Here is a 27,133-nt window from a genome sequence, read left to right as displayed (position 1 = left end):
TTTAAAGTCTGATATGATTTTTGAATAGTAATTTTGTCTGTATTTACTATGAAATGCTGAATGCATTTTCTTAAAAAATTCACAAAGTCTGCAAGGATCTATCTGAATGTATTTGGTTTTATCTTGTTCCTATCTAATTCTTGTGTCGCATGTGTGATGAGCCAGCAGGATGTTCCTATCTGTCACTCATGCTCCTTACACCCTTAGCTGAACAGAACATCATTGGAGATGCCATTTGAGTGGCTCGTCGAGCAAACTGGGAATACTTCTCTGCATTTGCACAACCTTTTTTTTTTTTTTTTCTTGAAATGTCTGAGGTGACATAATCCCTTTTTCCAGTTCTCTTAAATGCATCGGTGGATTTGACTGATCTGCTGTCAAAAAAGTCATGCATGCTATTGGCATTTATCCACACCTAAAAAAACAAGAGCAGACAACCCCTTATCCGAATGTCAACCCACCACATGTTGACATGAATTATCAGCTGAGAAACATGATTGTTTGTGTGTTACAGAGATCGAACGCGGAGGCTGTGGCGACCCTGGGGTGCCGGCATTTGGTCGTCGTAGCGGTGATCGTTTCCAGCACGGAGACGTGTTGACCTTCTTTTGCCAGTCTGCTTTTGAACTTGTGGGTGAAAAAACCATCACATGCCAGCACAATAACCAGTGGTCTGGTAATAAACCAAGTTGTGTCTGTAAGTACATTTCTTTCTTTCTTTTTTTGAAATTAAATTATTGTCCTATTCTTCTTATCTAACGTTGTCTTTTTCTTATCTAACTGTGCTGATATCGATTGCATTCTTACCAACAAAATGAACATCTTTGCTTTCTTCTTTTTAGTCTCCTGCTTTTTCAACTTCACGGCTCCATCGGGGACTGTCTTGTCCCCAAACTACCCAGAGGAGTACGGCAACAACCTGAACTGTGTGTGGCTGATTATTTCTGAGCCAGGAAGCCGCATACATCTCCTCTTTTCCGACTTTGACCTGGAGCCACAGTTCGACTGGTTGGTTGTCAAAGATGAAGGTAATTATAGCTTAAGAATTTTACAGTTAAATTTGTTCATGTTGAGACTTAATCCCTGAAATATAATTTACTATGTTTTTTTTCTGTATGAGTGGCAACATATTTTTGTGACCTATATGTTTTGCCTTGTTGTATAAGTCTACATTAATGGTAACATTTTGATAATGTTCCTTAAAGAAGGTTCTCTTGTTGGCAGTATGTAAACTTTCTTTCAAAATCCTCTTCTAATTTAAGTTTTTTTCCCTTTTCCTTTTTTTCCCCTGACTGTTTATAAATGTGACAGACAGCTAAATGTCTTCATCTTGTTGTTTAGAGTTAGTGTTAAAGGGAGAATGTATTGAAATTCATTAAGTATCCACACTTTGAAATCTCCTTTTTTGAATAGTGATATTGTAATATTTCAAAGACTTAATATTTGAGATACATAAATACATGCAATTATTAATTAAAAAATATTGAATTAAAAAAAAGAAAGTCAAGTGAACCCTTCATGTCAAGGTAAATGCCTTAAACATACGTCCCGAATAAGTCAAGCAAACGCCACAAATTGATTTATTAATCCATCATTGAAAGTTAATAATCCAGGGTAACTGGCCCTAGCTGGGAGACTGTTGTTAGGGAGGTTGCACTTCTGAGATCACCTGAAACATACAGGGTCTGCACTTAAAGTGCTCAATATGTCTAATTTTTAATTCTCTTTCATTTTTCTCACAGTCATCTGAAGGTTGGTATCTACAATGACTCATGAATTAGGAATTACAGTCTGTAAACCGAGCATCCAGCCTCAGATTCAGTCATCTGAGAAAACACAAGCATGAGCTGTGTTCTTAAGTCAGGTCCATATTAAATGAGTGGGAGAGAGAGAGATGCAATTGTGACAAGAAAGTAGTTTAAATCCTGATAGTTTCACAGTGATTGCTTTCTAAAGTACACGTAGAAACACCTCAAATCTCATAGAAGGGTGTGATGAGGAATTATTTTGAATAAATAGAGCTGAAGTGCACTTTCTAGTTTAACAGCTTCTGTTTAACTATTCTTAGTCGTGTGACAAATCCAATGCTCTGGCTCGGACTGTCAAGAGGAGTGACGCACTTCACTGATTTATTTTTCCCGAATCTACCTTGAATCTTAGATCTGAGTGGAAACATTAAAGAGACAAGGCTGAATGACCTTTTGGGCTCCATGAGAAAAGCTTCAAAGTGTTTATGTTCTGGATTTTTTTGGTCTAAATGTATCTTAAGATCTACTCAAATAATTTAACATTGATTAAACAGTTAGATTTGAATTTAATTGCTGAATCAAAGACTGTTAGACAATATAATTGGCTTAATAACACAAGTGCAATTGTTTTTCTTCCTTGTAAAGTTAAAGCATCTACTTAGGGAATTATTTGAAGCCATGTGAGCCATTGATAAGCTTTAATTGTTGCTTGTTCACAGTTTGATAACGTACATTCATCACTGATTACGCTGTCTTTTTGTCACATAATGTGTCACAGAATCTCACAAAAGCTTTGTCGACATGTTCTCTCAATAATGAAAAACAGAATTTTTATTCACAAAAGAATTATTTTTTTTAATTATTATTGTTGAGCAAAATAACATATAAATAATACTTCCTTCTAACAATAACCATAGAAACCAGATATTACTAGCCCATATCTCTTGAGCAAGTCAGTAATGCTGTGAAATCCAGTCTAAACATGTAATAAACATCTGATCTTTGTTGAAAACATGTTGTGCAAATGGTTATCATAGTGATAAAATCCATGTTATTATATAAAACAATAGAAAATAATGACAGTCACAGAAGGCTTTCTGCCCTGACTTTGATACACTGCATCGATATGATTATCTTTTGATGTGAAGTAAATTTAACCTGTCAGAAAGATTATTGAGCTGTGCGAATTTCACTTCAGCATTTGATCCTCTTTATCTTCAGATTCGCCAGTCTGCAGTAGTTTGCATACAATTCAGATTTGCCCTACAAATCCCAACAGTCTCTTTGAATTTGTCTGTACAAATCCATGCTTTCCCACAGAAATGGGTTTGTGAAGATTTTAATCTTTGCTTGAAATTATGCACTCTTTATGAATCAGGCCCCAGAAGAAAAATGTACTAGATTTGAAAGTGATGTGTTTTGTCGCTGACATTTCATTATGACAACATTATTATGGCATTAGTTACTTAGCAACAAATTACCATTGAAGCTGCTGCAGGTTGAGCTATATTGAGTTGTACTTTCCATCAGCTTGTGAATCTTAACGGCCAGAAGAGAGGAAAAAACATTTTTTTTTTTTTTAACAGTGGTATTTATACAGTGGTACTGTATAAATAGTTAGCATAGTCATAAAACACATTATAATATGTAATTTTATAAAAGAAGAGAATAATGATAGACACCAAAGGCTTTTATCTACATCTTTCCTTTTAAATAAGTAAACTTTGGAACCTGCCACTCATGTTTTTCAGCAAAAAATGTTTTGTGGACTTGTAGTAAGTTACATGTATGTGCAATATTGATTTGTTTTTAGGTTCTTGGAAAACAAAGATGCAAACACTTTACAGCTTACCATGTAGGTTAATTAAGTTTAAGTGTGTCTGAATCAAATCTTCAGAAGTCTCCAATTTATAAAAGATACAGACTTTTTATTTATTTCATTGTTTCATCTTTATGATTATTACAACACGTAAGTCATTTAATATTTGACTATTGTCCTATATCCTATCCTATATAATGTTCAAATCTTTATTTCATATATGCACATGATTACTTATCTGATCTGAAGGAAAGAAACAACTGACAATGTCATATTATTCATTTTGATGGTTCCTCCAATATGTTAATGATGGTATCAGCTAGCTAAAGTATCATATTAGATATTTAAATTTGCTCTTTAGTTAAATTCATTGTTTTAGATGAAGTTTTTAAAACGAAAAAAGGAGATGGCTGTTGCTGCTGTTGTGGAGGGGATCTGAGAAAAACTGCTTTTCTTTCTACAGTGCTCCAAAGAAATCAGTTAGTTTATTGTTTTATAGTTTAATGTGGTTAATTTGATGAAGATACCCTACCAAGTTATAATCCACATTCCCGAATATGGTTCCCTAATTCATCCCGACACCATAATGTCCATTCCAGCCAGGCTGTGTTGGTTATAATCAACAGAGATGTGACGCAAGCATCACGTAGCCCAACTCTTTTCTGTCTGAACTCTGAGCTTTTACAAATGTGATAATAAGCCAAGGAGATGACATTTCTAGATTAAAAGTGATATCATAGCAATACCATGATATTGATGAAAGTGCATCATGGATGTTAGCACAAACATAATAAACCATTTCTTGCCTAATTTTATATAATGTTGCAGAGATATGATTATCAATCTATCATCTGCCACCAGTCTCCCCAGTTTGGAAATGCCCACACAATAAGAGACTTAGTTAAAGTACTCAGTTGTTAGTGGGGAAATGTAGTTAACATTTCCCCACTACCAGTTGACTGTATGTATTCAACAATACTCTATCTTTGTGACTCATAGTTTAGTACATATAATATTACTTATATAGTGTCATGTAGAGGCAGACCAGATGAATCATGAGGGATTGATGACTAATGGAAGGAAAGAGGGAAAAACAAAGGTCTGATATATAAATCTGTCTCAGCTCCTGGAGCTTGTGGGATAATTGACTTTTTGTGAGAGTAGATCATTTAAGCATTGCAACTACATCATGGCGCGATTACATTACTTTTTTTTTTTTAAGAAAGGAACCAAGAAAGGTTGGCTTCTCTGTCTCTAATTTTGGTTATAAACTTTGATTTGTATTTTGAAAGTTGTCTGTAATCTATTGTGTAAAAAGAGATCTGAAAATTAACTACATTTGTAAAATAAATCATTAACATAGCTGAGTGGAAAGTAGTTTTTCCTCTGAAAAAAGTGGACATGTAAAGTGCTTAATTCAGGTACTTACAGTAGGTAAGGTGCAGGTATCTCATGATAGTACATGCTGTAAGTGTAGTTATTGACTGAATGTGCTTAGTTGCTTTCCACCACTCATCACCTATGGCTTCTTTTCCTACAAATATAAGATTGAAGGAGTTTTCTGGTGAATCATAGTTCCAGCTAAAACTGCATTTTTGTGCCCCTTCTTTAACAGCAACCATTTAGTGTGAACGGATTCGATGCATCCCAATAAGTTTATCGGCATCAGCTAACATTGTGCTAAAAATGATGCTTGTGGTTAATCTGCCTATTTCTTCCATTTACAAGTGACAGCAATTGATTTCTCCGTCACCCTGCTCACTTTCCTACTTATTTCCAAACTCCATATCTGAACTGATATGAGACTAACGTGTCCCGCTCAGTGCAACTTTAGTGTTATATTGTGTTCCCAACTGAATCTGTTGCTGATGGCTGGATCGCTGAGGAGCACCCTCAAGAGCGGAGTCTATTCTGCTAAACAAAAATGTATGACAATTTGTTGCAGTAAATGGCCCGATGCTGTGACACAAACGTGTCAAGCAGAACTGAGGTGATGCATTATTACAGCTGTGCGGGCCAGTGGGGAGTTTCAGGGCCAGCCGCCTGCCACACATTGAGTTCTTTAATGGCTACAGAGTGATGCCTTGAAGTCAGTGCAATCATGTGCCTCCAAGGGGATGATGGGTACTTCGAACAATATAACGCTTTCTCCCATGGTGACTGAATTGTTCAGGAATGCATGGTTCAGGACACATTCAGGTGAAAACACATTCATGACCAGGACAACACCATCACGCAATCTCACTTTTTTCTGGGCTTCACTTAAATGCATGATTTGAAGCGAAAAGCGTCGACCTTTGGTAGTCTTTAGGCACTTGTCTGCCTGGTTTCTTCTATGCATATTTTATCTGGTTCACTTTTATGTTCCGTTGAAATATTCAGCATAAGTTTAATGTAACATTAATAAGATGGTTCATGAAACAATCCGGCGGAGGCACATTTGCACAATCACTGCTCTCTACAGTGTTTTTCTACACTATTATGCAGCACATACCTCTTTGGAATACTGATGCTAATTTCTTATTACTGCACCACCATAATGAGATAAGTTCAGAAAATGTCAGATATAAATATCCAAAATACCATCATGAACTCTAAAGTGAAAAGTGTATCACAACGCTTACATGGCATTTAAATTTCTAAACCTTTAGATTGGTACGTTTAACTTCTTAAAAAGAGCACAGGGACTGTATTTAATAAACAGATTATTGAAGTTATCAAACTGGACTCCAACAGGACCAGGTGCAACATTTCCATGCAACATTTGGTACAGTTTCATTAATTTGACATGCTGACATCCTTCACAGAAAAAACATCAGATTATGTATCTGATGTTTGAGTCTAATTGAAACCTGGAGGAGGTGAATTGAAGTGTCTCTTCATATTTACTAGTCTGTTGAGCTGCTGGTTGACCAAAATCATTCTTCTGTTGTAAGTTCAGAAGTGGTTAAATTTGATAAAGTGGGAAACAAATATACAGTGTAGAGATTTATTAAATAACAGTGTGGAAAATAGTGGAATTATATTATCTGTTTGTTTGACCTCAATACCGTTCAATGATTCCTGTGAGGTCTCTCAGAACATTGTGTTTTCCTCTTTTCCTCTTTACTTTTCATGTTTGCTCTTACCTTGGAATTATCCAGGAAAGTTGTGTGTTGCTAATATCTTCATTTTTTTTTTTAGGTCTGTCTGAACCAACAACATTTGGGACATTCTCAGGAAAAGATGTTCCATCACAGATCGCCTCGAATGGACACATAATGAGACTGGAGTTTCAGTCGGATCACTCTAATACCGGGAAAGGTTTCAACATCAGCTATACCAGTACATATTACCTTCTTATGAATGTCTTTATGTCCGTTGTCTGATGTTTAAAGAGATTCTTTTTTATCATGACCATCCCAATGTAGAGTAATGTGATTCAGAGACATTGACTACGTTTATATTCAGTTAAAATTCGGGTTATTGCTAATATTCCGGTTAATGAAACATTCGGAATATTCCGTTTACATGCATGAGAAAACAGGTTTATCCCTGTATACATGGTAATTAATCATTTGGGATATCTCGATCAAAACAGCGACGCGCGGAGAACATAGTGACGCAATTACCGTCATTTCCGCTTCTTCTTCCTGTATCCAAATTCAAAACAAATGCTGCTTTGCGCAACTTTTCGCTCACCTTCTTGTAAATCTCGCTATCCCGGTACTTTCTACCGTCTACAAACGCCAAAATGTTCATATCCTTCATTACATTTATAAAATGATTGGTCTCCTCCTCACTCCAAAAGTGTGGCGTGGTTTTCCGTTTCTCCATGTTTACTGCATGTAAGTCATTCATTCCATGCTGTGTTCACAAAAAAGCTCCTCCATGTTTCTGTTTTTAGATATCAGTTTCAAGATAAGTTTGAATATCACAGGAATTCTAATGTGCTTTTCATACTGAGGGTGGGACCCAGTAATTCAGTGTTTATTTGGTCTATCATAATGTGTCAAAAAGGCTAAAGTGAGCATGGCTAACGACCTGCTAGGCCCCCTAGCGTGATTACCGGTAATCCTTTAAAACGTGTTGAGTTTGTTATCACAGCAGTGCGCTTTTAGCGTGCCGCATGCTGTGATAAGTTAGATAAATAATAAAAACACCAAAATGTATTGAATCATACACAATACGTGAGAGCATTTATTTGAGAATTCAAAGAATTGAGAAAAAGCTCCTGATCCAAACTGCTCCGCTCTGCAGCTCTGTGAGCAGTTTGAATCCAGAGTTTGGGATGAAGAGACGGGCGATCAGTGTCAGAATAAATGAGAGGCTAGCGCTTCTTATCATGTTTAGTACAAATGGGTCTGTAATTTGGCAATCGTTAATTTAATGGTATTTAAAGGTCTGCCTTAACAGTCACGCTTTCTCCCTCTTGCTGTGTTGCAACAGTGTTAAATAAATTAACTTGGTGTCTGTAAGTAATATAACTAAAAATATCACCTGGAAACTGAAGCATAATTTTTGAATCCATTTGTGCCCAGTTTGTTGCACATCAGCATGACACTTAGGTTTGATACCTTTAGAGCAGATACAAGTGAGTTTTGATTGTAGAAATGTAATCAATCTAAAAATAACGGCAGTTGACATAAGCAGTCTCAGTTTAGAAAACGACAAGCTTTACATGCAAAATTTGGACTCACCATGAATTTAATCAGATAGATAAAAAAACTAGATTAGCTCTTTAAAATCTAGTGTTTTGTAAACCACAGGGTGCTTTGTGAAAAAGGGAGATTGTGTTATCTCCGCTTGACCTTAGAACCACTAACAACCTCATGCTCTTGATATATTGTTTTCTCCACATCACATTTCTGCATGGAGGCAATAAGGTTGTGTCCATTACATTAGCAGCACCATGAGGCATTTTGACAAATAGTGGGAATAACTTTGTGTAATAAAAGAACACAAGAGCAGCTGCAGATAAATGATGGTGAATGGAACCGACAGACGCTCCAAGACAGGATTGAGTGATGAGCAGACAAGCAGGGAACAGGCAGACAGGCAGGGCAACTGGCGAGGAAGAAGTGGCGGTGGCAGAGTACCTGATGCACAGAGTGCATGGTGAACAAACTGGCAGAAATACAGAGAAAATAAAAAAAAACCTCAAGGATCAAAACCCAAACAGTGAAAAACAACAACTTGGCAGTAGGTGGAGGGAAGGCTGGAGAGGATGCACTGCATGGTGATGAGATGAAGGACTGCAGCTGTGCATGTACATGGTGGTCGCTAGGGAGCCAGACTACCACGCCAACAAGAACACACACACACACACACACACACACACACACACACACACACACACACACACACACACACACACACACACACAGGGGAAGGAAAAAAGGAAGTGGAAGCAAATGTGAAGGGAAACGGACCTCATAACCTGTTGTTATCGTGACGGAGCTGGATGTTGGCAAACGTGCGTGTTCACATTTCAGCTACATCCATCTTATGACGGAGAGGTTGCCACAGCTGAGCTTCACAGCTCGCACACAGATTTAGCAGTGTGCGTTACACCAGATGTCCTTCCTGATGCAACCCCGCGAGCATGGGGAGAACAGGAAAACCTCACACAGCTGGGAATCAAACCGGGAATCTTCCAACTGTGCTCAAATCTGAGAAATACCTTCTATTTGCTTTATTAATATTGAGCCACTCAGCAAAACAGTTCAACTATATTTTAGTTGAAATCAGCAAACGCGTCTGAAGTGATATTGTGTTTGTCAGCACTCTGGCAGCAGAATTATACAATAGTGTATTAAACTATTAAGTTACTTGTTCAACCAAACTAATGCGATACATCATAACACACTGAGATTTTAACAGGTAAGTCAAGGGAGAACCCTCTTCTCCTTTCAAAAAGAACACGCCTGTGTTGGTGTTTGGCTAAGATCGACTGTTAAAAAAAACTATTTTTTAAAGTGTAAATCCATAAGATTGTATGTGTTAGTTAAATTTGGTGATATTCTTCAAGCACAGGCCTATTTTAGAGATCATCAAATATTAACAAAATAGACACTGGACGTCCACATTTAAGTGGCCTATATGTTCAACCACCAAATACATAGTTAAATAGATCTTTGGACATGTACAACCAAATATGTTCCCAATGGTCTGGAGACTTTGTAACTTTGTGGAAAGACCACTATATATATTACTTGAAATGATAGTTTAAAACTTTTATGGGAAGATGTTTTTCTGTCTCCTTTTTCCTCCAGGCCAGTATATACCAAGAGCTGGACCTATAAAAAATTGATCTACTGGCATCTACTGCCCTGGGAGGCGGGCAGTAGATCAAGTGTTGTGTTGGACACTGAGACCAGCTAAAACATTTGTTGGTTTTTTTTGCATTTAAAATTCTATATTAAAGCAGCACTATGTAACTTTTCCACCTTAATATTATATTTCCAGAGTCATTGTGATGGTACATCAACTTACAACAGGTTTAATGACACCTCTGTCATGGTCTGAGGGGTCTGCATCGCCTTCACTGGCACTATGTAACTTTGAGAAGCATGGTAGGAACCCTGCCACACTAAAAAACTACAAATGTTTACGGCTTTGACTGCTTTACGGCATACGTCACTTCCCCCTCCTTCCTGATTCGCAGTCGAGACGAAAGCAGGCGGGACGTGGAGCGCAGAGCTCAGGAGAAGCTGGTGGTAAGCTAAACACGGAGTTGTTATCATGGCCGAAGCAGCAAAAAATCCTAAGAAAATAAAAGTTTTAACGGAGAAGGCGAAAAAAAGAAAGCGGGAGAATAACAAGCTAAATGCCCGGACAAGAATAAACATTGGCCCGGCGTTCACTCGCTGGCGTGAGCTGAAAGATGAGGAGGGATGTCCGACCGATGGGGATTTATGGGGATAAAACAAGAGACAGAATTGTTATGATACTAATGTAAATGTAGAGTTCTATGTTCAATAAGAATCAAAATTAGAATGTTTTCACATTCGTCTTGGGTTTTGGTAATTCTAAAATTACTGACAATATAAACAACAGACACAGAATAATAATAGTGATCATAAAATTGTGTAATTGGCAATGAGGAAGCTTTATCAAATAATAATACAATTGAATAGAATTACAGCACTAGAGGAAAGAATGCAATGCAAAGAAAATGTATAGAACATTTCTACTATTTTTCCTGAGAACTGTAAAATTCTGCAGGGCTGATCTGCAAAACATTCAGTTATTCACAGGTTATAAAGTATTTTTTTTATTTTGTTAGTAAGTATGTTGGACTACTAATTTATGACGAAGTCCCTCTAAAAAACGTGACAGGAAAAAGGTGCAGTAGAACAAAACCAGAGCGCATTATCTCGCTGAAACAGGACAGGGGGGCGGGGGTGACTTCACTAAGGCTGCGTTCAGACTGCAGGCAAATCTGATTCATATCTGATTCCTTCTCATATCCGATTTTCAGGGCTGACTGTCCACACTGTTTTTAGTAAGTGTCCAAATCGGATCTGGCTCTGTTCAGACTAGGACCCCGTCCACACGTAGCCGGGTATTTTTAAAAACGAATATTTCCCTCCTCCGTTTATAAAAAAATTTGCATCCACACGTAACCGAAGATCTGCGTTTTCGACCACTTCATAAGCATTCTAACCTGTAGATCATCTGCAGCTCCCGGGGAAGCTGCACCTCCGCGGCCCCGCGGCTCTGCGGGCTCTGCGTCTCTGCGGGCTCCGCGGCTCTGCGGGCTCTGCGGAGCCGCTGGCCCTACACCTAGGGTGCGCGTCGCCGCGTACCCTACGGTGTAGGGTACGGCGGAGCCTCTGTGTCGGTGTAACGCAGTAAGTGGTGGTCAAGAGCAGAGACCATTTATTTAATAAATAGCTTGGAGAACAGATGCTGGATCATCTGTAGTAAACAAAAGGTGCACGTCAGAGCAGATTTGTTGTTGTTTTGGCGCATAATGTGACGTTCGAAAACGCAAATCTCCGGTTATGTGTGTCCACACGCATCTACATAAACAGAGTTTTCAAAAATCTTCACTTTGCCCGGAGTTTTTTTAAACCTTCGTTTATTTGCGTTTTCGTGTGGATGACAGGTCAAAACGGAGGAAAATATCTCCGGTTTAGCAGATATCCGCAGATATCCGGCTACGTGTGGACGGGGTCTAAGCCACATCATTGACTGATCTGACGGGTTGCCGTAGCAACGACGTCGGAGCGGAGGCGTCACCCAGCGCGTGTATTGTGTGAAGTCATGTATTTTTTTTATATATATAAAAAAATCCCAAAATATCTGTACCGTTTCTGATTGGGTCGGCACTGCGCATCATTTTTAGACATAACAATGAACGCATACCGCAAAAGTTGTGTCTCGGAGGAGGGACCCGGCGTCCCAGCAAAATGAGAAACAGAGAAAAGTGTTCAGAACAAAACCACCAGCAAACTAACAAACCAACCAACAAAGCTCAGAGTTAACAAAACAAACCAGCAATGAACAACTGGCAGCCCCGCTCTTTAACCTGTCCTCCTGATGAGCTGACGGGCTGCAGGTTCAGGCTCTCAGCGCGACTGAAGGCTGATTTATGGTTCCGCGTTACACCAACGCAGAGCCTACGGCGTAGGGTACGCGGCGACCCGCACCGTACGTGGAAATGCGGTCTTTTTTTCTGCTATTAAAACATGATTTGTAATGTGAATTTGCAACACTTAAACTACAAATAATAGTTTTTGACGTGACATCAGAGATTGTACATGCTCTCTGTGAAAGGATGAGTAGCTCCACAACTGGAAATGGGCGGGTGGTTTGGAGCATGGGTCTGGGACAGTCATATCCGATCTGAGTGTTTGGAGCTGTTCAGACTGAGACGCATCTGCCCAAATGCGATATGAAACTACCTCCCGGAGGTGGTTTCGATCTGGTTTGCAAAAATCGGATCTCATGCGGTTTGGGACTGTTCAGACTTCAAAAGAGTCATCCAGTTTCAATCTGGATGGGCTAAAAATCGGATATTGGCTGGCAGTCTGAACGCGGCCTAATAAAACCAAGTTGAAATTAGTGATTTTCAACTTCGTCATATTATATTGTTTAGCCAAAAATAGATACATACTTCGCTATCCATCCTGCAAACGACCGCTGAAAACAGAAAAGTAGTTTTGAAAGTCCGTCCCGTCTTCTCTCATTCAATATCAAAACAAATGCACGCGACGGGTACAGGAGTTTTCTTGCAGTACGCGCTGGTGCTCATGGGAAATGTAGTGTTCTTTCTGGTAAAGCACTACCGCTTTTGTCCAAAGGAGCCGCCAAACTCAACAAAAGCTGCTTTAAATACAGAAACTGAATAATTGGCATAGGTAAATGCTTTTTATGTCACACTAGGGACAGCAGAATAGCAGTTAGATGACTGGCCATAACGTTACCATCGCCTGGGCTGTATTCGTTCAGCTCGACTGATCATCTGGCGGCGTGTTCTACTCAAGCTTTGCCTTGTTAAGCCTGTCCCCTTGTCAGTCTTTGAGCCTGTCTTCTGCAGCCTGTGTATTTACCTGTGCTAAGCTGAACGAGTTTTGCATGACTGATTCTGATTCATTTTCTGTGATTACCACATGGCTTTGCACCATTTCACGCACTGCCTCCCGAATGACCTCGTCTCCCGTTCTTCCTTTTACGGGTGACATTTGGCAAATGAAAGTACCAAATGTGTTTCATTGTCAGTGGTTGTACATCCCCAACTACCTACATACACAAGGAAAGATGGTAAAACATCCATGTAGAACTATTTTTTGGTTTTCAGTTTGAACATCAGAGAACTCTCTCACTGGAACTTAATGTAAATCCGGCATCTCCTATTTCAGTAATTTGAGCTATAAAGATTTTGATATGTGTAATGTTATTATTACTAATAATAGTATTTTGCTTTAAATATTTTTTTTTTGATGAATTAAATTAATGATGTAATAACTCTGATAAAGTTAAGCTTTTAGTAAATAATGAAGTCATTACTACAAACTGTCTGCCAGGTCATCGTCATTTTTTTTCCATTGACCTACAACAGCTGTCTAAAAGACATTCTTGGTTTCTTGAAAGTCCTCGGTTTCTTAATCAAGAAGTTTAAAAAGTAGTAAAATAGTTATGTATTTGGTTCTTTATGAGATTTCCATGGACTGAGTATGTAATTATTGGTGCAAAGTGGCTCCAAAACTCACTCCTTCTAAGACACGAGGACTGTATGTTTTATTGCTGCTGGTTTCATGGTAGTCTCTTTTTCAATTTCTTTTTTTTCCATCTTTAAGCTGCAGCAGGTCTTGTTTCTGCCATCTTGGATATACTCAACTCTTACTTTCTTTTGTTTTCCCTTCATTAAAACACCACTTTTTCTTTCACTTTCTCAAAAAAAAACAACTACAGTAACTTAACATCTAAAAGGTAGACGGAGAACGTTTTATCTTCCTACCTTTTAACTGTGATTTCTTCTAGAAATAAAAACGTAATTGAATATTTCACAGTTTAATTCTTCTTTCATGGGTGTATTCTGTTTCCATTCGTCAACTGTATGAGAAATATATCGGCATTCTTTACATTTGCACGATCACCTTGTCCCATCTCTGTGCCTCCTTTTCTTCCCCTGTGCACCTCTCTTTTTCTCTCTGCTTACATTTCCTCTCCATCAGGAGCTACTCAGCCTGAGACATGTCCAATCACTGGGGTGCGCTCTAGGTGGGATCAGGTTAATAACTTGAATGGGAATAATATAAGCCAAACATGACAGGGTTGAATTCACATAAAGATAATTTCATCCTCATATTTCCATATTAGTGGAGATGTCACATTCACTGATGTTGATACAGAAAAAGATTTCCACCACCTGAAAACCAATTTTTAAGTGCTGAAAAAAGTGAAAACAAGTTTCTCCTCTGCTTCAGTGCAGATTGTCAGGTGTCTGTGTCTATTGCATACTGTATGTCTATATCGTTACCAAATTAATTTGTCATTCCTCGATGCAGTTATTCAGTTTTATTTGATTCGAGCCTTTCTCACCTTGTTTTCTCTCTCTAGCGTTTGGTCAGAACGAATGTCATGACCCAGGGGTCCCTGTCAACGGTCAAAGGTATGGGGACCAGTTTCAGCTCGGCGGCTCGGTGGCTTTTCGGTGTGATCAAGGGTTCATTAGGACACAGGTAATATTTAGAAATATTCCTACCTGATTCTATCATCTTATGATCTTTCATTATTGTTATAATCGAATATTTTTAACCATTTAAACACTTATTCCAGGACGCTCATCAGTGCTATTCATGGTCCTGTATGAAGAAATGTATGACATGCTTTTATAATACAGTACAAGTTAAAAACCTTTACATGATATATTATTGTTGTATTCAAGGGCTCAGATCAAGTCACTTGCATTATTCAAGATGGAAATGTTGTCTGGTCTGCAGCTGTACCTCGCTGTGAAGGTAAGCATAACCAGACACACACAGACAAGTTCTTGACCCTATATATGACCAGTGGGAAAAAATTCAAATTTCTCTACTTGCCAGACGATAAGATGACAACACATTCAACTATATGGCTGTTACTGTGCAGCTGAAGTGCATCTGTGCACCTTAGCAATAGTATGAATTTGTTTTTCCAATCGCTTTTGGCTTTTATCCTCTGCATACTTATTTCTGTGCAAAGTTCGGCGGCTACATCTGCACACATCTTTCTCTCTTAACAATAGTCTTATATGAAAATGGCACAAGTTGTGTTGAAATATATTCAGGGAGACATATTCATTATACTCAGCCACTTAAATACAGATATGTATCCATGGCGTGCAGATGAGCTAATATGTGAGAGCAATAATAAAAGGATTGTCAATGTCCTGTTATTTCAACAGTGTTTGAAGGTGACTGGCATTCTCCGGCCGGAGAGCTATTTTTACATTCTTCCCATCCTGTATCTTGATTGTATTGCCTCAATGACATTATCAAATGTTGCCTGTTGTTAATGAATTGGATGGATGAGGAAAATTCCAGTTGGATAAGGTGTTCACCTTATTATGAATTTAGCATGAGTAAAAATGATCCGTCCCAAGGACAGGGAAAGATAATTATGTTTTATTTTTTGTTTATTTCTGTGGTGATCCTTTCCTCATGTAAATGCTGTGCAGAAATGCCACTACAGTTTGCTAAAAATCTGGATGTATATTAGCAAATACAATTGGCAAAGGTGCCTGAGAAGGGTGTTCAGAGTGATGCATTGCAGAATAAACAATGGATACAATGTAAATTGGGGCTTGTTTTTTCTTGAGCATTTGTTTGCATCATTTGATGCATACAGTGTGGAGAACAAGTATTTGATACACTGCCGATTTTGCAGGTTTTCCCACTTGCAAAGCATGTAGAAGTCTGTAATTTTTATCATAGGTACTCTTCAACTGTGAGAATCTAAAAAAAAAATCCAGAAAATCACATTGTATGATTTAAAGTAATTAATTTGCATTTTATTGCATGACATAAGTATTTGATCACCTGTCAACCAGTAAGACTTCCGGCTCTCACAGACCTGTTAGTTCTTCTTTAAGAAGCCCTCCTGTTCTCCACTCATTACCTGTATTAACTGCACCTGTTTGAACTCGTTACCTGTATAAAATACACCTGTCCACACACTCAATCAAACAAACTCCAACCTCTCCACAATGGCCAAGACCAGAGAGCTGTGTAAGGACATCAGGGATAAAATTGTAGACCTGCACAAGGCTGGGATGGGCTACAGGACAATAGGCAAGCAGCTCGGTGAGAAGGCAACAACTGTTGGCACAATTATTAGAAAATGGAAGAAGTTCAAGATGACGGTCAATCTCCCTCGGTCTGGGGCTCCATGCAAAATCTCACCTCGTGGGCCATCAATGATCATGAGGAAGGTGAGGGATCAGCTCAGAACTACACGGCAGGACCTGGTCAATGACCTGAAGAGAGCTGGGACCACAGTCTCAAAGAAAACCATTAGTAACACACTACGCCGCCATGGATTAAAATCCTGCAGCGCACGCAAGGTCCCCCTGCTCAAGCCAGTGCATGTCAAGGCCCGTCTGAAGTTTGCCAATGACCATCTGGATGATCCAGAGGAGGAATGGGAGAAGGTCATGTGGTCTGATGAGACTAAGGCTGCGTCCCAATTGAACCCCTCGCCCTCGTTTTCTTCACTAACCCTAACTTTTGCGCGTTCCCGTGAAGGTAATGGTGTCCCAATTCCTTTTTTCACCAAGGGGGAGGGGGCATAACGAGGGCTAGGGGCTGAGAATAGCCCCTACGGTTCGAGGGATTTCAGATGCTCACTTGGCGAGCGAGGGGGTATGAAAATTTCCCAGAATGCTTTTCTTCGTCATTTGCGGACTGAATCAAAAAAAAAAAACATGGCGGACATTTCTTATTTTTTTGTGAATAAAATCAATATTTTGAGTTAGTTTCTGCATAAAAATGCGTTTTGATTACATTTCTAGTTGCAAACCAATATTTTACTTTCATATTATTCACTCAGTGAATGTACATAATCCCTTTTTTGTCCGTTGTTCGCTAAGATCGCGCCGGAGTAAAGGCTGTTAGGTTACGCCGTAGGCTACGTAAGCTACGCCGTAGGCTCTGCGTCGATTTGACTCGCCGACCGAAGGCAAACAGGCAGACTCGTCTCAGAGAAATAGAGATAAATAATCCTGTGACCCGTCAGATTTGTTTTGGATGTTTCTGATATAATAGTTTTCAGAAACCACAAAGTAATCCAGCTGTCATCTGGGTAATTTACACACTTTCAGATGAAGTTGCCGAAGATCACGCCAAAATAAAGGGATTTATGGTTTACATGGTTACACCAAAGCAGAGCCTACGGCGTAGGTTACGTAACCTACGCCGTAAGCTCTGCGTCGATGTACGCGGCGCCGTACGCCGTACCCTACGCCGTAGGCTCTGCGTCGATTTAACGCGGACCCAAGCTCCGGAGCCGGCAGACAGAAATCTTGAAATTTCGGAGCAAATTTCTCAACAGACGTTATTTGGATAAACTGAGCCCCGGTTGCGGATCTTAAAGGTTACCTTTATACCTGAAAAAATATTAAAACTTAATAAAGTGTCATAATAGCGCTACAGCTGAAATTAAAAAAGCTTTTTGCTCTCTGCTTCCTGATCAGGGTAGGGATGGAAACGAGGGGTAGGGGGAGAATTGGGACAGGCACCTGGGCCAAGTGCCCTAGATTTCAAGTGCCCTAAAAGTGTGAAGTTGAATTGGGATTGGGCCTAAAATAGAGCTTTTTGGTCTAAACTCCATTCGCCGTGTTTGGAGGAAGAAGAAGGATGAGTACAACCCCAAGAACACCATCCCAACCGTGAAGCATGGAGGTGGAAACATCATTCTTTGGGGATGCTTTTCTGCAAAGGGGACAGGACGACTGCACCGTATTGAGGGGAGGATGGATGGGGCCATGTATCGCGAGATCTTGGCCAACAACCTCCTTCCCTCAGTAAGAGCATTGAAGATGGGTCGTGGCTGGGTCTTCCAGCATGACAACGACCCGAAACACACAGCCAGGGCAACTAAGGAGTGGCTCCGTAAGAAGCATTTCAAGGTCCTGGAGTGGCCTAGCCAGTCTCCAGACCTGAACCCAATAGAAAATCTTTGGAGGGAGCTGAAAGTCCGTATTGCCCAGCGACAGCCCCGAAACCTGAAGGATCTGGAGAAGATCTGTATGGAGGAGTGGGCCAAAATCCCTGCTGCAGTGTGTGCAAACCTGGTCAAGAACTACAGGAAACGTCTGATCTCTGTAATTGAAAACAAAGGTTTCTGTACCAGATTAAGTTCTGTTTTTCTGATGTATCAAATACTTATGTCATGCAATAAAATGCAAATTAATTACTTAAAAATCATACAATGTGATTTTCTGGATTTTTTTTTAGATTCCGTCACTCACAGTTGAGTACCTATGATAAAAATGACAGACTTCTACATGCTTTTCAAGTGGGAAAACCTGCAAAATCGGCAGTGTATCCAATACTTGTTCTCCCCACTGTAAATGCACTTTATTTTACCATGTAAATTAATAAGCTGTAATTATTTAAGGCTTTTTCAAACAGCAGCTAAAATGTGTTAACTGTAGCATGGGACTGGTACACTTTTGTTTCTGTAAATGTTTTTTTGTCTGAACTGAAGAAATACAGAAAGTATCACAGTGCTGAAATAAATTGAGCAGATGATGAATCTGCAAACTTAATGAAATATGAGCCTTGTGCTCCTGCCGTATCACAGTTATAAGACAAAAATGATTAATTTCCTTCCCGATTACGCTCATTGTGTGTGTGTGTGTGTGTGTGTGTGTGTGTGTGTGTGTGTGTGTGTGTGTGTGTGTGTGTGTGTGTGTGTGTGTGTGTGTGTGTGTGTGTGTCTGTGTGTGTGTGTGTGTGTGTGTGTGTGTGTGTGTGTGTGTGTGTGTGTGTGTGTGTGTGTGTGTGTGTGTGTTCATCCCCTCCCAGCTCCCTGCGGAGGCCATCTCACGGCTTCAACGGGTGTTGTGCTGTCTCCTGGATGGCCCTCCTTTTATAAAGACTCTCTGAACTGCCAGTGGGTGATTGAAGCACAAACAGAGCAGGCTGTGAAGATACATTTTGACAAGTAAATCAATTAGTTTTACACTTGCGGAATCGTGGCTGGTCAGATTTATTTTGGGTAATGTGATTGCTACGAGTTTGGAAATATTTATATGCTCTGGTTGAGTAGCACATACGTTCATTATTTAAACTTTAAAGGGGACCTATTATGGCATCTAATACCTATTTTAAACAGGCCTTGAATGTCTTAAAAACAAGCTTTTGATTGTTTTTGCTAAATAAATTAGAAATTCAGCCTCTCTAGCCATGTCTGCAGCTTCCCAGTCTCTAACCTCATTATCTATGCGGGATTCTGAGTGGGCGGGGAGGCTATGATAATCAGGCTCTGTGCTGATTGACTGCCTGAATGACGCGATACACCGCTACGAAAAAAATGGCTGAAGCTCCGGCCGGCGGAGTTAGTTGTGGGCGTGGTTTCACGCATCGCAGGCCGACCTATGTAAATCGCATTTTCGTTACGTAACGAAAGGGAGCAGAATCTGAACGGCTCGTAGAAGCCACATCACACTGGACGACTCATCCGGGCGGCTGTACAGACACTGCAGAATTTGGTTATTTTCCTCCTCTGAGTTGGAAGGCTGAGGGGAGACCACTTTATGTATGTTAAAGCAAGAGAAAACGTGTTTTTCATAATAGGTCCCCTTTAAATCAGGTTATCTTTAGAAGTGATGTATAAATAACAATGTTGACCTACTACTGAAGGAGTTAATTAATGTTTGCATTATTTGTCTGGAAATATGCGTCACACAAATATACTCCAACCTGACACTATGATAGTATATATGTAAAAGCTATCCTCATCACCTAAGAGCAGTTTTATTTGCAATGGTGTTGAACTGCATCTAAATATCTTATGCAGAGCATCAGCTGAAGAGCTTCAGAGAGTAGGTTGTTGCAATCTGTGTCAATAATCCCCAACTATTGCTTTTTCTGTTTAACCATGTAGTTAAATGTTTAAATCAGAAATTGCTTGCTGGTGAGATTGTTAACCAGCAACAGTATGAGTAGCAAAATATCATCATGAATTCTCAGGGACTTGAAGACACTTTTCATCCATTAACTTAATTATTGAGATTAGAGATCAGCCAGAGAAGACAGTGGTGATGGTGATTAGCACAACAAATCTGCTTATTAGTTAGACTGGGTGTAGATGTTGTTATTTTGGATGTTCAGTTATTAAAAAAGGCACATGGTGAAGTTAATTAATCCGTCTTGATTAGTGTTTCTGAAGTTTTCTCAGTGTTATATATTTTTTTCTGTCTGATGCCAACAAATATTGTTAGCTAGCTACATTTTTCTTCAAATACGTATACATATGAGAATAATCTTTGTGAACGTTCGTTCAGGTTTCAAACAGAGGTCAACTATGATACGCTGGAGATCAGGGATGGCCCTTCTGCCTCCTCCCCCTTAATCGGCGAATACCACGGTACCCAGGCACCTCATTTCCTGATTTCCACATCCAACTTCCTGTTCCTGTTGTTCACAACAGACAACAGCCGCTCTGCCACAGGCTTCAGTATCAGATATGAAAGTAAGACTGGATAAAAATGTTTGCTACAGACAGATAAAAACTCAGCCTCTTGACTCTTGTTTACTTTTGTTTGTCTGATGTGATTTTCAGGTGTGAAAATGGAGTCAGACTCCTGTCTTGATCCTGGTATCCCAGTCAACGGTCGTCGCCATGGAAACAGCTTTTCCATTGGCTCTAGGGTCTCTTTCACATGTGAACCTGGATACACACTTAGTGATGAGGAGCCAACAGTTTGTGAACAGAATCATCAGTGGAGTCATGCTCTTCCCAGCTGTGATGGTGAGACTCTATCTTTCCTTGCAGCTTTTTGAACTGACGTGCTGTAGAACGTGTCACGGGATGTTTTATATTATCTAAATACAGCAACTGTAGTAAATCTGGAAATCTAGAACAATGGTAATTTTCTATAATGCTGCCCTTTTCCAGGCAGAATGTTCTTACAACGCTAATAAGTAGCTTGAGCTTGTATAAGTCGGACCAGGAAGAAGACTTTAGGTAAAATGTTTGTCACAGCCTGTGTCTGTTTTCATTGTTACAAGTTGCTGAAGCTGTTTTCCAGCGGGTATGTGGTGCCTAATGAAGGAATAACCTCAAACTGTGTGTTTTTTCCTGCCTCGCTGGAACAGTCCTTTTGATAATCCAAAACTTTTTGTGATCATCCTAAAACAGGTTGTGTCATCTGCTGTGGAAATGTAGGCTTTTTTGATGTTTTTCCAACTCTGCGCTCCAATTTGCACATGAAGAGCATCTTTGCACTGTGCAATGTTTGATTCAGGACTTTGCATCTCTTTGTTGCTCTCATTGTAGTTAGTGAATGTGTTCATGAAGTGATGCAATGTGATTTAATCAAAAACATAACAATCAGCTATTTGTGCAGAATTGCAGATTGTGCCCTTCTATAATGCATGGAAGCACTTTTCCATGGGACAACCAATGCAGCTTTATTTGTAACAGCAGCATTTGATGCGTTTCATCCTCACTCAGACTTTGCATAAACCAGTAAATGTCTCGTGATGTTGTGCATGTGCCAATTTAATTTTGACAACCTCTGAAATCCCCCCCCCAATTCACCCCATCCCACCCTGAGAGTGACAAGAAAAGTACCACTGTTCTAAAAGATATATATATATATATATATATATATATATATATATATATATATATATATATATATATATATATATATATAATGAAAATGAAAACTTAAAGCTTTTATACACTGTATCTGAGGATAATGAGAACTTATTGTTGTGGTAGTATGATGCCTCTGACATTTTTATCTAATTAATTTATGTAGGGTGTACAGTATGTATTAAATTAGTTAATATAGCAAGACTGAATAAGATGAAATTGCACAATCAATGGAGAAATGGTGTGAAGTTGAAAAAGACAGCAGTCTCTTGCTACCACTGCAGTCATTGTACTTCAGTTTCCTCTCACGCATCCTTTAATTATCTGTTCAGTAGCTGTTTAGGCATCTATTGACACCGGGTGGAAGATGTTTGTGGTTCAGTTCACTCAGTCAAACAAGAACCTGCAGTCGCCCAGTTTCGTGTTTCTAGTCAGTTTTAAGTCTCAGTTAACATGATACATATGGATGTTTGTTGTAAAAGGTGTTTTATTGCCAGGACAAAAAACTTTTGTAGATGTGTAAATGATATGACATCTTTATATAATTTTCAAGATACAAAGAGAATATACAGTTATAGTCGTAGAAGTAGACTGATTAATTGGTTGCCCAGTTTAGTAAACGTTATCCTTGAAGGAATAGCTCAAGGAAAAAAAAAACAACACATCTGTTGACCTCAAGTGAATATCTATACAAACTATTACTACACAAAGAACAAAATCCATATATGGTGTGACCTGCCTCCTTTTAAGGAGACTGTCCCATACACACATTTTCAATTATAGAAAGGATAATTCCATTCTTTTGAGGATTAAAGGTGACCCTTTCACCTTTTAGCACAATGTCCTCTCCACTGCAAGGTTTCTTGTTCCATCTCTTATGGCACTTTTCCACTAGTACCTACTCGGCTCTACTCATCTCAGCTCGGCTCGACTCAACTTGGCCTTGTTTCTTTTCCATAACAATTCAGCACCTGGAGCAGAAGTAGGCGGGTTGGAGTGAAGCTGCAGTGACGTATTTGATTGTGTGATCTAAACAACACTAAAGATGTAGAACCTGGAGGAGATGATATATATGTGATGCTGGGTCTGTGGCTTGTGTTCAATATTAAGTTAAAAAATGAGAGTGAGAGAAGCTTCAACCGGCGATGCTTTAAAATTTGTTTTAGTTTGTCTCGGCGCTGCGGAAAAGTCCGTTGGTAGCCGCGAGAAGCTATGAAGTGACAGAGCTCCTGGTTAGGGATGGGAATTGATAAGATTTTATCGATTCTGATTCCATTTTCGATTCTTTTTAACGATTGGATTCTTTATCAATTCTCATTTGGAAAAAAGGAGAACAAACTGGTCGATTAGCATCAACTTTGTTTTATATCTTTGAACAAAAAAATACAAGTGAGGTCTTAAGAGGCCCCCAGCCTTGGGCTCCTCGATGGTTTGCCAGGGGGTCCCCACAAAATTATTTGTAATATAAAATATGTATTTAATATAAAATAATAATAATAAAATTAAAGCTGCAAGCAGCGATGAACGGGCCCTCGCACCCTTGTGTATGTTCAGGCGTGCTGCAGTGGAAGCGCTTGTATGACTTCCATGTAGATGTCTTCAGGCCTGGGGCCTCATCTATAAAGCTTGCTTGCGCAGAAAAAGCGCCTGAAAGTTGCGGAAGCCACCTTCTACGCAAATCCTCGGATCTAAAAAGAAAAAACTAACCGAAAAATCTGCTTATCTTTACGGTAACCCTGACCCTCCCGTAAGAATTTACTTAAGACACGAGGAACTGGCGACGCAGGGATTGAGGTGGTGAAATGAAGCCAGATTCATGTCATACTCATGTCAGGGCTAATTTGCACCAATTAAGGTGAAGGAGTCAAAACCATGTCTGATGACACCACCCACAAGTCTTTATGTCAAACCATTCAAAACTTATTGCAAAAATGGGAACTATCACATATCGACCAATCAGAAGAAGGGGCGGGGCTAATTCATGGCAATGAAGGTCAAGTACTCAATACCGAGTCCGATGACACCACCCACGACTCTCTTTGTCAAAGCATTCAAAAGTTATGGCAGAAAGTAGGAACTATCAAATATGGACCAACCAGATGAAGTGGGGGCGCGCTTTTTGACGTCTATCGTCGCCACGGTAACGCTTTTGACTGAGAAAAGTAATGCGCGTTGTCGCAGGATGGAGACGCACATTTTGATGTTTATCACACCTGGGTGCACGTTACGGCTCGGACCGTATTAACGGCCGAAGAAGTGGCATAAATTGCGGCAAAATTACATGATTAATTGAAAATGGCCGACTTCCTGTTTGGTTTCGGCCATGGCGCCAAGAGACTTTTCTTTAAGTTGTGACATGATACAGGTGTGTACCAATTTTCGTGCATGTACGTCAAACCGTATTGTGGGGCTTGAGGCACAAAGTTTTCTAGGGGGCGCTGTTGAGCCATTTTGCCACGCCAATTAATGCAAACCATTAAATATCACATTTTTTGCCAGGCCTGGCTTGTGTGCAAAATTTGGTGACTTTTGGGGCACGTTTAGGGGGGCAAAAAGGCCCTCATTTCGTCTGAAAAATAAAAAAGAAGGAAAAAATTCCTACAGATACAATAGGGCCTTCGCACTGTAAGTGCTCGGGCCCTAATAAATATTCTTCTGTAGAAATTAACTAAATACAACAAATTATTCTGTGGCAATTACACAAGAATGTTCAGTAACATGTTCAACACCACAAACTTAGTCACTGCTCGGTGACATTCATCTATTCTGGCCTGGGTCATACTCTTCCCTGCCTTGATGAAAGGAGAAGCTAGCGGTAGATGCTCTTTAACTTCTCCCATAGATGAGCTGCAGCTGTCCGCCGGAGCGCCCAGCTCATCTGCATGGCTGAGCGCGCGGCTCTTCCTGCCACACGCCGGCTGACTCCGCGCTCCCAGGTTGCGGAGGAAAGCACCAGCCGGCCGAGCTCTAACAGTTTCCTCCCTTTGTTGAAATGTCCACATTGCAAGTATTGCAAGTCACCCTGTTGTCATCCTTTTTAGTAAAATGTAACCAAACTTTCGAGCTTTTATGCCGCTTTGTCCCCATGTTTTCCTGCTGGGCGCGAATGCGCGAATGCGCACGTTGCGTAACTACAGCCCGACTCAGCCGCTTAGAACATTGGCAGAGTAGTTATAGAAAAAGTATCTACTCGGCACGGGTAGACCCCTAGTCGAGTCGAGCCGAGCCGGGCTGAGTAGGTACTAGTGGAAAAGTGCCATTAGAGCAGTGTAGCAGTTACATTTCTAATATATCAAATATATAAGAAAGAAAGGGGTACCTCTTTCAGTTCTAAGCTTATATGTATTGGGACATAGCTCCCCTGGTCCTTGCCAGGTCTTAAAATTGATGAAGCACAACCTCAGTTGAACAATAGCCCATATTTATTTGGCAAAAATATCACCAAGACATTGATGTATTTTTTGTATTAAAAGCTCAGTGCATACTTACTGCTCCCTTGGAAATTATGAGGATAAGTAACAACAAGCGGCTACTGCTAAAGTGCACTTCATTAACTGATCAGCAGGAAGAGAGAGCCCCTCTATGAAATATGTTTTGTCAGTTTGTAGTTCCAGAATATTCAGGTATCGGTTAACACAGTACCAAGGATAAAATACATCAGCATTGATTTTTGATTAGCAATTTTTGCTGCCTCTAAGGGCCTGATTTACTAAGATCCTAAATAAAGAGTACTAAATTCCGTGTGCACTGAAAAAGTTTGCACGTGCTGTTGTTGTGTGTTTTGCGGGTGATCAACTAAGAATGCTTGCGCAATTGATTACAGGTGCAAACCGCAGTATTTAAATGAGGCGTTGCGTGTCTTATTTGTCTTACTTGTTTGCGCCATGGAGAGTCTGGATGGAAAGCAGGATAGTTGCAAGCGCAAAATGAAATTTGACGAGTTGGAGTTAGAGATATTAGTGGAAGAGGCAAATTGCCGTATTCAGCACCCCTGCCGTGAAAAGCACCCCCTCGTATATTCAATGATAAGTAGACCAAGAAAAAAAACAACACACTGACACTTCAATATATTTATATATACACACTCACACAAACACATACTTAGGAGTTTATATTATATATATTTACAAATATTATGGAAGACAACACAGTAAGCAGGCTATTAATTAATGACATCAATAACCATTTACCCGATTTTTGTTATCTGTGACTGTGATTGTGGGAAAGTATGACTATTGTGGAATCCATGAGCGCATTTAAACATGAATCATTAACACAAAACTGGACGCTAAACAGAACATGACACGGAATGAGAATATAATTTTTGTCAGACGAGGGGGTGCTTTTCACGGCAGGGGTGCTGAATACGGCACAACACCGGGGTATGACAACTGCAGAACAGGCGCACAATAAGAAACACTTTTTTCTCCATGAAAACACGTGATTTATTTATTATCACAAATAAAAAAATGAATGTGCCTCCTGTGGCAACCTTTTGCTGAATAATACTCGATTTAACATTCAAATAAAATATTTCTCCTTTTGCATGTGGAGAATCCTCACCACAAGTTAAGCCATCCCCACCCCAGTCCTCAAACCAGGCACCAACAAGCATCCCTGCGTAATGCTGGGCAGATTAGCTCCTTCCTTTCGAACGTATTAAATACAGACGCAATCACAATCCCCGCAAAAACTTTCAGGCTTGGCAAATCTCATTGCGTGTGGTAAATGGACATATTTGCATTTTCCCCTCCCAGTATTTATCGCTTTCTGGCGGATATGCCCCATATGTATTATTCATCAGGGCAAAAGTACTAAATGAATAGCGTGTGCTATTTTGCTCATTTGAGAGGCGCAGTCCTCTTTGCACGCTGTTAGTAGATCAGCTTGCACATTGGTTTGCGGGTGATGTCAAGTTTGCACACGTTTTTACGCACGCAAACCTTTAGTAAATCAGGCCCTAAGTGTAGTAAGAATTATAAGTAAATTTCCAAAATAATTTAGAGCCCATCATTCCAAAAAGACAGATTATGCACAAATTAAAAACATTTCCAAGGCAATCTTCACGTCAAACCATGCATTACACCTGGAATAAAAAAAACAAACAAGTGGTACATCTTCGTCTCAGCAGCCCTCAATTAGCAGGTGAAATGTAGAAAGTATGGCAAATGATAGCTGAACAAGTATGGATTATTTTGAAGGGTATCTAGGACAAAGCCTCTTCTAATGTTTTCAAAGTTGCCTCCCAACAAGTTATAGGACTTCTTTA

The 27,133-nt window shown here is 39.7% G+C and overlaps 1 protein-coding gene across 1 annotated transcript in view; it reads left to right on the top strand.

The window, feature by feature from the left end:
• Positions 1-27,133, top strand: part of LOC133463077 (CUB and sushi domain-containing protein 1-like) — a 604,241-nt gene that overhangs the window by 381,499 nt on the left and 195,609 nt on the right. Inside the window, exons 13-20 of the mRNA XM_061744534.1 lie at positions 515-697; positions 843-1,028; positions 6,751-6,891; positions 14,617-14,738; positions 14,945-15,017; positions 19,065-19,203; positions 20,546-20,733; positions 20,824-21,012. Coding sequence (XP_061600518.1) covers positions 515-697; positions 843-1,028; positions 6,751-6,891; positions 14,617-14,738; positions 14,945-15,017; positions 19,065-19,203; positions 20,546-20,733; positions 20,824-21,012 — 1,221 coding nt within the window. The remainder of the gene's footprint in view (positions 1-514; positions 698-842; positions 1,029-6,750; positions 6,892-14,616; positions 14,739-14,944; positions 15,018-19,064; positions 19,204-20,545; positions 20,734-20,823; positions 21,013-27,133) is intronic.

The sequence above is a fragment of the Cololabis saira genome, chromosome 2 (assembly GCF_033807715.1).
Source record: "Cololabis saira isolate AMF1-May2022 chromosome 2, fColSai1.1, whole genome shotgun sequence".
Taxonomy (NCBI): domain Eukaryota; kingdom Metazoa; phylum Chordata; class Actinopteri; order Beloniformes; family Belonidae; genus Cololabis; species Cololabis saira.
The sequence above is the reverse complement of the archived record's forward strand: the minus strand, read 5'-3'. Positions and strand labels throughout refer to the sequence as shown.